Below are 14,016 nucleotides of genomic sequence, written 5' to 3' on the forward strand. Positions count from 1 at the left end.
CAAAATTTACGATTCGTTATGCTTTTAAATGTAATTCATTTATTACCATATTTAACTGTGCGTGAGAGCACTAGTACAGTATAGCCCGTCAATTTGTATCCAAACATACCGATTAAAGTATTATTTAAATTCTATCCTATTTTGATAATTCAGTCTTTTTTTCGGTTGAGGATAAGCAGAAACCAGCTTGGAGTGCTCGAGGTTAAAACTTAGCGGTTTTTTTAATTGAAAGTGCCGATAGTTACCAGGCCGGAGAAGGTTTTTTTTTTTGGTCGTGTTGACATCTAAGATCGGGATATTTATGGTTTTGAAATTTGAACAATAAAGATATTGGAAAACGGAATAGAGTGGAGCGGTCTCGGAGCTTTTAAGATCCACACTATCATTCGTTAGAGTTAGATTTCAAATTATCTTTCTTGCGTGTTCCGTCTTTGGGAGCAAACAGAAAGTGATACGAGAGAGAGGTCACAACATTACAAGTCGAGTGCGAGTTATAGAAAGTGTCACCTGGCGAGTTCACCCCAGTTTTCTTTCCGCTTGACTCGACCGCGTCAAACTGGGCTGAATATAAAAAAAACCAGGTTGTCACATGAATCGAAATGAGTCATCTTTAGGAAAACTTTATTTTTAAACCTTTAAAATCAGTCATGCCTTACGTAGCGAGTAACAATCTAGGCTACTATTCTATAGTGTACGCTTTGAGCCTTTTTATCCTGATTTGTGTTGGTGAGTTGCTAATTTTTGAGGTCTCTGGTGTCCTTTGCGAAACATTCAAGATGGCGGCTCAATAATGTTTTGTTATCAATTTCCTATAGGGTTGTATTACAATCTTTCTGGCCTCGGAACAAGATTTGATATAGGATGGTAAGTTGTCAGAGAGTTTCCTTCCTGATTCAGTTGTCATGATACTTGATGTGTGATTCACATTTGTTCGCGAAAGTAGCACGGTGAATTAGTTACTCAGTAATTTGGTTGCAGTGATAACGCCTAAAATACATATCTACATTCGGTGACAAGGGATCAGTACGACGCTGAAACTAATTTAACGTCATAACAAAGCGAGTTTAGGATCAAGGGTTGTTAACATCCATGCTAGTTTCATATTGATGTGAAAGCGTTGTAAATTAATAAATTTAGATTTAGATGTAGATAGGAAGCTTTCTAATTTTGTTATTTATATGTGTTCTAATTTCATTTCTTAAGGGAATCAGGCGAAACTGCAGGTTTCATGGTCACTTATATACATTCTGTTGCCTCACAATTGTTCTTATTTTCTCATTCCTTGTTCTCCAAAGTGCACCAAGAGGACAATCCAATCAGTGCTCTGAATCAACCCTTGCAATGCAACATGCAATATGCAATACACTGCTAGTCTAAATGATAATTTGTTTGTCTAACTCAATTGAATTTAATGAAAGGGTTAAGTTGGATTCAATTTTTCCTGCTATGAACCTGGGCTTGGGACAAAGAAAGAAGCACAGTCTTTGATTTGAAGCCTTTGTCATTTAACAGGTTTTTGGAGGAGACATCTCCTTTCATGTGGGCTTCTCTTGGAATAGGACTGGCTATTTCTCTGTCTGTGGTTGGTGCTGCTTGGTAAGTTCTTTGTTTACTACCAGGAGTGATTAACATGCAATTTCTTATGACAGTTTTTAACATTACCTAGCAAATAGACAATGAACAGAGACAAACTCATCACTTAGGGGATATCATCTTGATGAAGCACCAAATTCTCTCAACTTATCATAGAGAGGAATATTATTTAGAGGGAAAAATATTCTCATGAGTTGTAAAGTTAATCACTTCAGTGCTGAAATATTCCACATGTGAAAAGTTAGAATCACGCTTAAGATTAAGTATTTAGCAGTTTGGCAAAAGAGCTTTCTTTAGGTGATGCAAAATTTTACAAATTAAACACTTCCAACCAAAAGAACTGCTTGTTATCTCTTGTAGAATGGTGACATACCAGGTTTAATTCACAAATGAAAGCAAATGAACAGTGCAAGCATCATAGAAGTGAAACCAATCAGTAGTCAACTGCTTTAATGTAATTAGTAATCATAATTACCTTATTCTATTTCTTTTTTTCAAGGGGCATTCTGATCACAGGTTCGAGTATTTGTGGAGGAGGTGTTAAAGCACCAAGAATCAAAACCAAAAACCTGATCAGGTAAATTTTCATGTCATTTGTTTTACAGAGGATTTTTTATGGCAGAGTGCAGATATGAATTTGTTATTTCTCCTAAGTTATTGAAGCACAGGAAGTAAAAAATCTTATCAATAGGGCTTGAAATAAGTGTCAGTCAACCATAATGTTGGGAGTATTTTGGGATTTGATTGGTCAACCTGTCGGTTCGCTGGTCATGTTGACAGGTCACATTCCGTCACATTGAAAACTAAATAAATTTAAGTTTCCATGCTGTTTAGTTGTTTCAATTGTTACCAAAATGTAGCAAGTCATTGTGTATTGCACAACTTAAAATAGTTGTTTACAATTTGTACACATCAGGGTTTGCACACTTCCGTTCAAAAAATTGAAGATATTGGTTCATTTTCAAGTATAACATTTCTCCTTGTATATTACGTAATTCCTCAGCCCAGAATAAATATAGGCAAAGTATAATGCAAAGGAATTATACTTTTTGAAACCAATCATTATTCCACTCTTTGCAAGTTTATTTATGTATTTATCTGTTTTGTGCATAATACACACTATAGACATAAAAGGTTTTACATGAATTATTGGCAGAGTTTTAGGATTGAGATCTCACACCATAATACATATACCAGAAGTCATTATATTTGGAGGCACCAGGCAAATTTAATGTGTTCAAAAATGATGTTTAATGTGTTACGGGTTAGTCTTTTAGACAGCGTATCCTATTTTTACATGTAAGCTTATTTTTATTTTGCTATCGTAATTTGTTTTTGTTGTTGAAGATGAGTGTGTTAAAGTGCTATAAGCTCTAAGCAACAACTTTTTCAGAAATAGATATCACCACTTTTGGTTCATGGGATCTTGTTTTAAGAGTTATTTATATTATAAATTTGACCAGCTAGAAACAAGACACTACAAAGCTTAATGAATTTGGCTGGTCATCATGTCGGGTGACTCTCAAGAAATTATTTGAGCCTTTGTTGAGCTCCACAAGTAGACAAATGTCAGATCATGATTGAGGAACTGGGAACAACATTATTAGCAAAGTAGTGTAATGAAAAGGGTTAATTTAATCCCTCACCAGAACCTTTATCATTTAAACTAATACATGTAAATGTTAATGTTGGATGCCATGAGATAAGAATAATTTTGCATCCACTGATAATATATCAAAGAAAGTAAGTCTTCACCATTCTCCATTTGCAGTATTATCTTCTGTGAAGCCGTTGCGATTTATGGAATCATCATGTCCATTGTTATGTCAAACTACATTTCGGTAAGGAAAAGTGATGTCATAACACTTTCTAAAACAAGGTCATGAAATTTTTATAGTATAAAAATTAGCAGTTTAATTTTAAACTGATAGTCATATTAAACCAGTAGGACTTGTCTTTAGCAACCAGTGCAGTTCTTTAAAAATTGCACTGAGAGCATTTGACCAGTATGACAGAGTGCAGTAGAATTTGAATTATGTTCAAGTCTGAATTGTTTCAGGATCTATTTTCATAACTACCTGTACCAACAGTGTACATTGTGTATCTATTTAACTGTGTTGGCCTTTCCTCTGTACAAACATACCAGTATTTCCTAACTGATTATTTATTCTTTTTGCTCAAAATTGTGCTTAATTGAAAGGGGGAATCTTTAGTTTTTGTCTTTTCGAACACAATACAGAATGTGTTTCTTTAGTGTAATTAATTCTTTGTTTTTCCTTCTGATCACAGGCTGTACATGATTTCAAAACGCCAGAAGCAATACAACAATATCATACCACAGGTGAATATATTTAAACTTTCATAATTATTTCAGTTTTGATTGTGAATGGAAGTTTAGTCTTGTATATTTGGTTTCTGGTTAGTGCATCTGAAGAGGCACAGTTTTCAATGAGACAAATCCCATGAAAATTTTATGTTTTGGATGAGTTGAAGGGGTTCAGCTCTCAGTATAGAAATAATGTTTTTAAAACCAGTTTCTCTGGGTATACATTTTCAGAAATAATGATATTTGAGCTCAGTAATCTTTTTTTTGGTTTGGAACTGATTTTTTTGTGTGTAAATACTTTTCCAGGATTTCTGGTTTTTGCTGCTGGTTTGACAGTTGGATTTTCAAATCTCTTCTGTGGTATTTGTGTGGGGATTGTTGGAAGGTAAGTGAAGAATGGGTAAACTAAGTTTGTTGTTGAAGAACATAAGGATATATTTAAAAGTTCTATCCCTCAACATCCTAGCATCAGTAGACATGCTGATCTCAATACATCTATACTGTTCTCAATTCATTTCCTAAGGTGCTGATAAGGAGAATTTGTTTAACAATCTAGAAATTCTATTATTGGTGATCATTTCCTTTTTGCTTGTGACCCTTATGTGTGATTTTGAGGATGATATTGTAAGAAGAACTTAGATGCTAGTCACTCTAAAGGGTTAAAGCTTCAAAAGATAATTTATTTTTAAGGGAAAGTATTAAGAAAAATGGAATTTTCGAACAAGTTGAAGGAGGTACACTGAAGCATTCTTCCTGAAATAAGCATGGGTGTGAGCAACAACAATCACCCTTTTATATGAAATTTTATTGAGACATTTGAGATTTTTTAATTACTGTTTCAGTGGGGCCGCTCTTGCCGATGCTCAGAATTCATCTCTCTTTGTCAAGGTATGAGTAGTTTATATCCCATGTTTGAATGCCTTTGAATTTGGTGATAGGCACTGTATGATATTAATAGCAATCTAAGTGTTTTAAAATTCTTCTTTGGCTTTGTTTCTAGGTTTTGATAGTAGAGATCTTTGGAAGTGCTATTGGGCTATTTGGGGTCATCATTGCTATTATACAGGTAAATGACTGTAAACATAAATGAAAAAAATCCACTTAAATAACAAAATAAGGATTTATATTTGCTATGCTCTCTGGCCCTGAAAAAAATCAGTGTGTGAAAACCATAACCTTTGCTATCATTCAAGGATCCTAAATGTCAATGTACTATTATTGTTACCCAGGAGTAATAATTTAAATGACCTTGTAAAAATATTTGTTTCTCTTTTTTACATAAAACTGCACACAACTTGTTTTCATTCGAGAACTTTCAAGAAGTGTATGTTACACATGCTTAGCCCCCATGTAGAACATCAGATGGTAATATGTCAGTCATGGGAAGAGACCCTCATCAAATCTTTAATTCCCAAGATCTAAGTACCAGTTCTCTACATTGTCTGTCATACATTTCTAATCAGTTTAGCTCTGAGGTTGTGGTGTTGAATCAAACAATATTCCCCAGCTGATATTTTTTATTTTTTGTTGTCACTTCCTTCGGTCAATATTTTGGTATAAGATAAAAACATGGGGTAGGGTATTAAAACACTGATAGGAAGTTATATCCATTCACATTACATGGTCTTTATTATGTTTTTTTAATATTTTTTACTCTTTAGACCAGTAAAGCAACGCCAATGGGGTCTATCAAGGATCATATCTAACAATAGCATTTGTCAGTTAACAATGATGATATTAATTTTGGTCGGGTGTTTGACTCTTCAAAATAGGTTACTTTCCTGACACATACCTCTGTTGTGAAAAAATATTTTTTTTAAATTTCATAATAGTATTACATTATAATTTTTCCTGATAATATGGACAACTATGTTGTTATGCCTCTTCTTAGTTCAATTTTACTCCTTCCCTGATAATAATGATGTATTATTCCCATAGTATAATTGTAATCCTTTGATCTGTTCACATTCAATGAACCACTAGTTCAAATTTTGGTGGATTGATAGGGTATGACATAAATGTTTGTGTAATTTGTGCCTGTGTACAGAAAAATTGAATTAAACCAAAGAAAAACGTGACAGTTTTTAAGGGTAACATTTTACCACAACTAATTGCTCATAGTGCATTTGTGATTGAATGTGATCTGGAATTCTTGATGAAGTAATCAAAATTCTTGACATCACCTGAGAGGGTAGTGGAGTGTCAATTAGACATGGAATATCTGTGGTATGTGCAGAACATTTCTATCATAACAATATTTTAATTACGTCTGTGGTAATAATTGAGATGACAGTCTAGTTAGTGTTAGTCGACTAACTAAGATAAACTGATACCACAAAATCTCACTTATTAATTCCTTGTTGTAAACATTGGCTTGAAAGAATGTAACTCATTAGTACATGAAGAAAAAATAAATCTAATGCTAAATTTAAAAATGTTCAATTATGTTAGACATGGTGCGGGCCTTAACATGTTGGGCCATTGTCAATGCATGGGGAGTTCTCAGTTGAACATCTGATTATAAATTCTCCCTTTTAGTTACTATGTATTTCCTTGCAGTTAAGTTACAAGAATTTTGTGCTGCACCACTGTAACACCCTTAAGCTTATATTCTCATCACCTGCTCTGTGATTATGTAATGAAGTTGTATGGAGAAGTTGTAATTTAATCATCCCTTTGGAGTAACTGTTTGCCTTTGTCCTTGATTTACTGGTGATAAATGTTGCACTGTTAGGTCCTATTACTCTAGCTACTTATTTTCCATGGTAACTCTTCTTATTCAAATAAAAACATACCAAAATATGGGACTCTAAAACTTCCCAGTAGTTTGTTTTATTATATTTGACTAATACAACTGTGCGGAAGTTATTTAAATTAATGACAAAACATACGGTACATAGCAAAAGTTAAGTCTTTGGGTACTGTGAATCTGTTGGCTGAATTATATGGTTTGGTTAAAAATTGATTATAAAAAAAATAGTCTTCACTGGAAGGAAATGAGACAGAAATAGGAATTGATGGTCATTTCAAGTGCATTCACACTCATTAACTATGTCAGTATACTTAGTAAGCACCACTTTTGGCTAACATTTGTGCTACAGTTATCTCTTCAAGTTTAACCAAGCACAGACAGGATATTGATTCTAAGTTCTCTCTGTTGAAAAGTCATCCGCAATGATGTCAATGACTTCAAATTAACTCTATATACAGCGCTGCACCGCTTCGGTTGAAGTCATGAAGAATATTCTTCCTCTTGTTAGTAGTAGTTCAGAAAAAAGATGAAGTAAACAAGTGCACTATTAAGAGATTACAAAAGTGTGGGTCAGCTGCTATGTTAAGTTTACCGGTTTAAGAATTAAATAAAAAACGCTTTAAAAACCTTCACTGTATGTTTAACTAGGGAGTCAAATATTAACTTGTTACGTAGAAAAGGTAACGACTTCCGAAATTAATGGGCAGATGTGTAAAACCACATTGAAGTTCTCGAAAGTTCTCCCTAAACAGTAGGGCATTTGATGGATTTAACTGTTGAGTGTTTGTTCATTGAGATGTAGTAGTTATTGAAGTTAATTGTTTACAAATTCAATTGTGATTATTCTACGGGGACCCAGTTCAGCCATTTCATAAATTCCCAGAACGAAATCTTCCCATTCTTGTGTTCATCAAGGTATTCGAAAAACCTCTCCACGTCGACTCCTTTATATCCCAGCGAGTCAAGCAGCTCTTTGAACTCATCTTTGCTTAAGTTGTTATTATTGTCTTTGTCATAAGTTTTAAACAATTCCACAGCTTTACAGAGATTCTTGAACCTGGCTTTATTGTTGACGGCCTCAAAACGCTCTCCGCTACGAAGCCATTGAAGAAATTCTTCGAAGGAAATGCTTTGATCTCCATCTTTGTCCAGCAGCATGGAGTAAGCCTTTGCTTCTTCTTTTGCAAATCCCAAATCCTTCTGTAAAAGATCGTCTAACTCGCTGCAGTTCAGTCGTCCGGTTCCGTCTTTGTCGTACTTGTCGAAGAGGCTTCGAATGACGATTGATGGAGTGTTGTCATTGAAATAACTGTTTCCCGCTTGCATTGCAAATCGATGAGTAGTCTGTGAGTGAAAGGTGCCTTGGTCGTTCGTTATATGGGGAAGGAAGACTGTTCTCTTGAATCGAGACTTTGAAGTCGAATGCAGGTGGTTTTTATGCTGATTTGTAATTCTCTAATTTTAAAAACAAACTACGTGACGTCACGTCGCGCTTTCCGCATGACACGGCATTTTCATTGCCATAGACGCCTTGTGAATGTGTGACTCAAAAGCTTAGAATCAAGAATTTTTCCCTTTAAACATATTTTATACAAATAAATAAGGATTGTAGTCGTTTTCGCCGAAAAACTTATGGGAATACGTGATCCAGCGTGATGTCATTATTTTTGGACTTTGACTTAATGATGAATCACTTTAAAGAGGTAATTGTTTGCAGAGTTAAACTTTTTAATTATTGCCCCAGGGCAGTTTTGGAAACGTCGCTAAAATTGAAGGTGTGCTTTCTTCTGTGCAAATCGCGTTATTTTCGGATTAATTTGCATCAAAAAGTGTTAAAATAAAAAACAAAACAAACATCAAGACGGTGTTTCCCGTTTTCAACCTCCCACTTCTCGAAGGAGGATTCCGGAAAAAGTCCCTCGAGGTGAAGAGGGCCATAGCTATCCCTAGTCCAAGGTAATTCCTTTCCCCCGACTTACCCAGGTTTTCTTCAAACAATGAAATCTCTCCACGCTGTTCACCAATTTTTGGCAATAATCAACTTTTTATTTCGTTTACGACTACAAATTCATACTGATTGTCTAAGTAGTAAAAAACCAAATTGTCTGGCGACAAACTTGACCTACGCCTTGTACAAGTATAAAGCTTTTTCCCCTGATAACATCAGCATGCTATGTAGTAAATTAAGATCATCGTTTTTCTGCAATGATTTTCCTTGTCTATACGGAAGTCAAAATTGTTCGAAGTCGTCGCGCGCGATATGCGCGAGTTCGTTGTAAGACGCGAGGTTCGGTGGGTCACTCGCTTGTAAACGGGTCAACCGTGAACTACTCAATTGGTGCCCAGTTCAACCAAATCATGAATTCCCAAAAGGAGATTTTTCCATTGTTATGTATGTCCATTTTGGCAAAAGCCTTGTCCATGTCTTGGTTGTGATAACCGAGATATTTCATCATGGCTTCAAACTGCTCCCTGTCCAAAGTACCGCTGTCATCCGTGTCAAACGATTTGAAATACTGAAATGCTCTGCAAACACGTTCAAACTTAGGGTGATTGTCTAATCGCTGAAATCTTTCCCCGCTGCGTAGCCAGTCTTTGAACTCTCCATATGACACCTCCAGATCTCCATCTTTGTCTAGGAGGAAAAAGTATATTTCCGACTGATGTAGGTCCATTCCCATTATTTCCTCAAGGAAAAATTTCATTTCTTTCTCGTCGAGTTTCCCATCTCGTTTGGTGTCGTACTTGTCGAAGAGACTGTGAATAGCCACCGATGGCACGTTTCTGTCAAAATAGCTGAAACCAGCGGACATCATAGAATTAAATGTATCAACTCGGGTAAAATTTATGGAAGCTTTGCACTTGATTTCCCGATAAGCTTTTCTGTGCAAGCCTATGATTACGTTCCCTTTTTATAGCCGTGATCAGGGCGTAAACTGTTAATTAAGAAGGAATGCGGAAAGGAAAAATTTATCTAATTCCCAGAAACAAATCGATTCAACGCGTCTGATCAAACCTTGTGATCCAGTTGAGACGTCATTGACCTTTGTTTCTCGGTAGGAGGAACGCATAACAGCTAAATTTAGCAGAACTTTCCTGGAATTGTTTGTTGTAACTCATCCAAATAATTACTTGTGCGATTTGCTCAACAAACATCATCTAGGGCGAGGGGGAAATTGATGCTTATTCCTTTGCTGGAGGTAAAATCAATTTCCGCTCCGCACGTCGAGAATGACAATTTCGTTTCGGGAAACGAAACTTATTGAAATAGCAATATTTCCATTCACTAAATTGTGAACTAAAATCCCATAGAGTAAAAGAAGGTAACCAAGCGATCAGGCAATAAGTAAAATAAAAAGCTGCTCATATGGTAATTGCATTACTGTGACATGATAGATAGGAAAAATGTCCTCAAATTACACTGTTTACTTTGATAGCAGGTAATTTAGTGTTAACAACTGAGTTGAAAACGTAAATTGGCCACCGTAAAGGGTAAAAAAGTTTTACCCTTTACGGTGGCCAATTTACCTTTCCAACTCAGTTGTTAACACTAAATTACCTGCTATACTCTCCCACCGCGGCAGCAGCACCACAGTTTCTTTAGAAACTAACCCCCTTCATTCATTTGTTTAATTGATAATACGTCACACAGGTGTGGAAAGTTTAAACTCTTTCGGCGGAAATGACGTCATGTCTAGACGGCAAGCATAGTTTTCAAACGTGATGTTTAAATCTTTTGACCTTAATGTCCAAGACCAATGGAGATGGAAGGGGGGGGGGGGGGGGTTACGACGAAAGATACACTTTTCTTTACTTCTTAACCTCTATTCAACAAACCTTTAATGGACAAGGGCATTAACAACGGTTTTCTCTCCATTTTTATGACTAACAGTTGAGGCATCACCGGTATTTTATGACCGAAAAGGTGATTTTTGTTTGAACAGACTGTTATGGAGAGAGCCCCCTAATCCTCCAGGGTATTGAAAATTGAGTAGAAAGGTAATGAAATGAACTCAATCACTCGCTAAATCGTTAGAATGAATTTTTGAAGCTGAATGAGTAACGATGTATTGTCAAAATAAGTGTGTAGTACAAATTCAGCAGGTCATAAGTAGACAACATTTACCTGGAAAAAGATTTCGTTACCAGAAACACAGGAAGGGATTGTACATCAATTTACCTCAGGGACGAGAGGCTTGGGAGAGATTTACAACTACCCATGCAACGTGGCTCGAGACTTGCATCAGCCAACCTCGTTTTCGAGAACTCGTTTCTTGGAAGTCACGTTTCTATAAAAACCCAGAAAGCCGTACTCTACAATCAAAAGTTAACTCTTGATCCTTTCCACCCTAACATCAGTATACATATTCTCCATACTGTTCTCTATACATTTCCTCAGGTGCTGACAGGGAGAATTTTTTCAACAATCAAAAGCTTCATTAGTTGGTTATCATTTCTTTTATGCCCGTGACCTTCATTCTGCGTTGGGGTGAACTTGAAAGTAGAGATTAGAAGTTAGTCATTCTTTTACGGTTTAAAGGGTTAAGTAACGGAAAGTGAAACTTTTTAGAGTTCTTTACTGCTGTTATAGAAAATTTAGGAGAGACTAAATAAACTGAATTTGAAAACGACTTGAACCACACCAAGTGAAAGTTTCCAAGTTTGAGTCGGAGACGAAATGAGTCAGTTTTATTCGTTTATTTGCTAACCTCTCTGTTTTCTGTGGCTCTCCTTTTTAGCTGCCATGTCAGTACCCCAAACTGTCACATCGGTGACAAGGACAATTATTGAAACCGTGAACATTCATCACCGAAATACGATTGCTCATAATGTGTGCAATGATATTTAATGAGTTCGAGTTTACGATATCAAATAAGCAATGAAAGATCTTTATAAACAAAGATTGCTCCTCGCATGGACGGTTTCTGGAAACTACTTTCAGCGAATATGATAATAAACAACTCCCTTTGTTTCTTCCGAGTGGCAATCAGCCCTTTCGCTTGAGGTGTTCTGTGCATAACAATCCAAAGTCAACCTTGAACACATAAAACTGAGCTAAGGAATATTCAAATCCATAACTGTCATTTTGGAGTCAGTCCAATAACCTAGTTAATGACATTCAAATCCGTGGGGTGGTGACCAGTGGTCACATATTTGATCTTGTCAGACCTTAGAGTAACTCTTGATCTACTCGGGAACAGCATTCGGATGAATCAAATGTTCAAGGTCATTTTGTCTATGCTGAACTCAAACGTTTGAAAGTGCTATACAGAGCTTTTCTTTCCTTACTTCATTTTCATCTATACCCATTGTTATAATGGCAATGGAAGGAGATTTAGTCGCATTAAATTATATCCAATATTCATATTACAATATTCCATGTGAGTAAAGTCTGAATTTTCGTTGAGCTAACAGGACTGATTAGGTTTTTGAAGCCATTTTTACGATAACGCAAATCGATTTCGACATGTAATTTTTTTTGTCGGCTCATCAAATAATTGGAAAAAAAATCAATATCACCATGGTTTCGTCACAGGAACGAACCCATTCCGACGATCACGTATGGATTTCTGAAGCTGAAAAGGCAGAATTGAATTTTTTCTTGCTTCTTTTTTTTGAAAAGATTCAGCTAAACAGATTGAGGCTGAACGTTGAGAAAATGCCCAAAGAGGCGTGTGACATCATAGTTATACCTTCGAATGATACTCAGTGAAATGTTCGAAGAGAAAAAACCCCCTTGAGTGAGAGAGTCCTTGTTCCAACGTTTAAACCAGCGGAGCTCACGCAAGACCTAGTGTTTATGTAATACAAATGACCACAACTTCCGAAAATTTTCCTTTTGCAGTTAATCACATCGCGTTTCATACATTTTCTTGCTCGAAGCAATGTTAATTTTCCTAAAGATGATTCGGTTCCTATTTTTGTTAAAAATTCCTAAATTAAGTTGAAGTAAGTTTAAGGAAAAGTTTTCTGAAAGTGGATCGGCTAAAGTATGTGCTTACTACTATGTAAAAAAAAAAAAAAAGTAAATGGTGAATTTTATGGCGCTGTTCGATTCTAGAAGCACGTGCCTACGATCACCATGGCGAACTTGAGTTTAAAAACAATGGTAGACTCTTGGACGGGCATCCGATTTCATGTCAACTTCCTAAAACACTGGAGAGTTTGTGGTCTCGTAAATGAAGTGTAAACGTTGATTTTTCGCTTATTTTGCCCGTATATGGTCACTGACGTCATGTTGCCGGAAGAGACTACTCACAGGGCGGCTGTTAAACTCTCAATAAAATGATTATGTCGGAAATCTCTGTTCATTACTATTCCAAAAGCCAGGATTACATGTCTAGATATAACTGCGCATTTCCCTGTAAGAAAGCAAAACAAAAACACACATTACGTAGGACCATTAATTAGATAAATTTTTCATGTGCTCAAATGCTATATAAGCGGGGGCAGACTGTTCCTTCGTAGCAAAACTAACGGAAAGCAGAACTATATAAAGAAGAAGATAGAGAAGCTTGAACAAGCACTGACTTATCCAAAATGCAAGCTGGACTCAGCTTTTTCGACAAAAAAGCCCCAGATGTTGTTGTTCGCAGCCTCTTCGAAAAATACGATACGAATGGAAATGGTAAACTGGACGAAAAAGAAATGCAAACCCTATTGGAAGGAGATTTAGGCCTGGATCGAGAACAAACTGGAGTGTACATTCCCCTTGTGGACAAGAACGGTGACCATGATGTCTCCTTTGAAGAATTCAGCGACTGGCTTCGCAGCGAAGAACACTTTCAAATTTTACATGACAAACAAATGTTTGAAAAACTTTCCAAAGCGTTCAGATATTTCAAGAGTTTTACCACAGATGACGGTGACACTCTTGATCGCGTTCAGTTCGAGGAACTGATGAAGTTCTTTGGGTATGAAACCATCGACATGGAGAAAGCTTTCGCGAAAATCGACAAGGACAAAAATGGGGTAGTGTCTTTTTGGGAGTTCATGGTATGGTTGAAATGGGTGCCAATTTTGAACTGATTAATACTTTTACGAACTACTCAATCAAGTTCTTGTTTTAATATATCTGAGGTGAGAAATTACCGAAGAGAACTGAAATCGTTATCTTTGAACGTAAACTCGAGAAAAAAATTATCTGAGTTTAGTAGCCCACCGACAATTTTGTAAGAGGCCATATATGTCGTGCGAATTTCCAAACCTAAAAAAAAATTCTTGCATAATCTGGTTTTATCAAATGAGTTGATAATGTAAAAGAGACCTGTTACGTACGAGTTCTCACTCATCACAATTGTATTTATTTATTTTGTATTTATTCAACTTAGATGTACATATTTCG

General features: G+C 36.0%; 4 protein-coding genes across 4 annotated transcripts; 2 read left to right on the top strand and 2 right to left on the bottom strand.

Annotated features, from left to right (window-relative positions):
* The first annotated feature begins 576 nt into the window (after positions 1-576).
* On the top strand, positions 577-6,734 carry LOC131771524 (V-type proton ATPase 21 kDa proteolipid subunit c''). The gene is made up of 10 exons (XM_059087333.2): positions 577-726; positions 816-864; positions 1,513-1,596; positions 2,093-2,170; positions 3,365-3,434; positions 3,883-3,934; positions 4,226-4,304; positions 4,762-4,807; positions 4,920-4,985; positions 5,581-6,734. The coding sequence occupies exons 1-10, from the start codon at positions 648-650 to the stop codon at positions 5,623-5,625; spliced, it is 648 nt and encodes a 215-aa protein (XP_058943316.1). The 5' UTR covers positions 577-647; the 3' UTR covers positions 5,626-6,734.
* Positions 6,160-8,134, bottom strand: LOC131771529 (uncharacterized). Its single transcript, XM_059087340.2, has one exon. The coding sequence runs from the start codon at positions 7,995-7,997 to the stop codon at positions 7,512-7,514; it is 486 nt and encodes a 161-aa protein (XP_058943323.2). The 5' UTR covers positions 7,998-8,134; the 3' UTR covers positions 6,160-7,511.
* A 553-nt stretch (positions 8,135-8,687) lies between these two features.
* LOC131771527 (uncharacterized) lies at positions 8,688-9,714 on the bottom strand. The gene has a single exon (XM_059087337.2). The coding sequence runs from the start codon at positions 9,485-9,487 to the stop codon at positions 8,999-9,001; it is 489 nt and encodes a 162-aa protein (XP_058943320.1). The 5' UTR covers positions 9,488-9,714; the 3' UTR covers positions 8,688-8,998.
* Positions 9,715-13,006: 3,292 nt separating this feature from the next.
* On the top strand, positions 13,007-13,999 carry LOC131771528 (uncharacterized). Its single transcript, XM_059087338.2, has one exon. It carries the CDS (start codon positions 13,212-13,214, stop codon positions 13,698-13,700), a length of 489 nt encoding a protein of 162 aa, XP_058943321.1. The 5' UTR covers positions 13,007-13,211; the 3' UTR covers positions 13,701-13,999.
* Positions 14,000-14,016: the final 17 nt, after the last annotated feature.

The sequence above is a fragment of the Pocillopora verrucosa genome, chromosome 12, assembly GCF_036669915.1.
Source record: "Pocillopora verrucosa isolate sample1 chromosome 12, ASM3666991v2, whole genome shotgun sequence".
Lineage (NCBI taxonomy): Eukaryota > Metazoa > Cnidaria > Anthozoa > Scleractinia > Pocilloporidae > Pocillopora > Pocillopora verrucosa.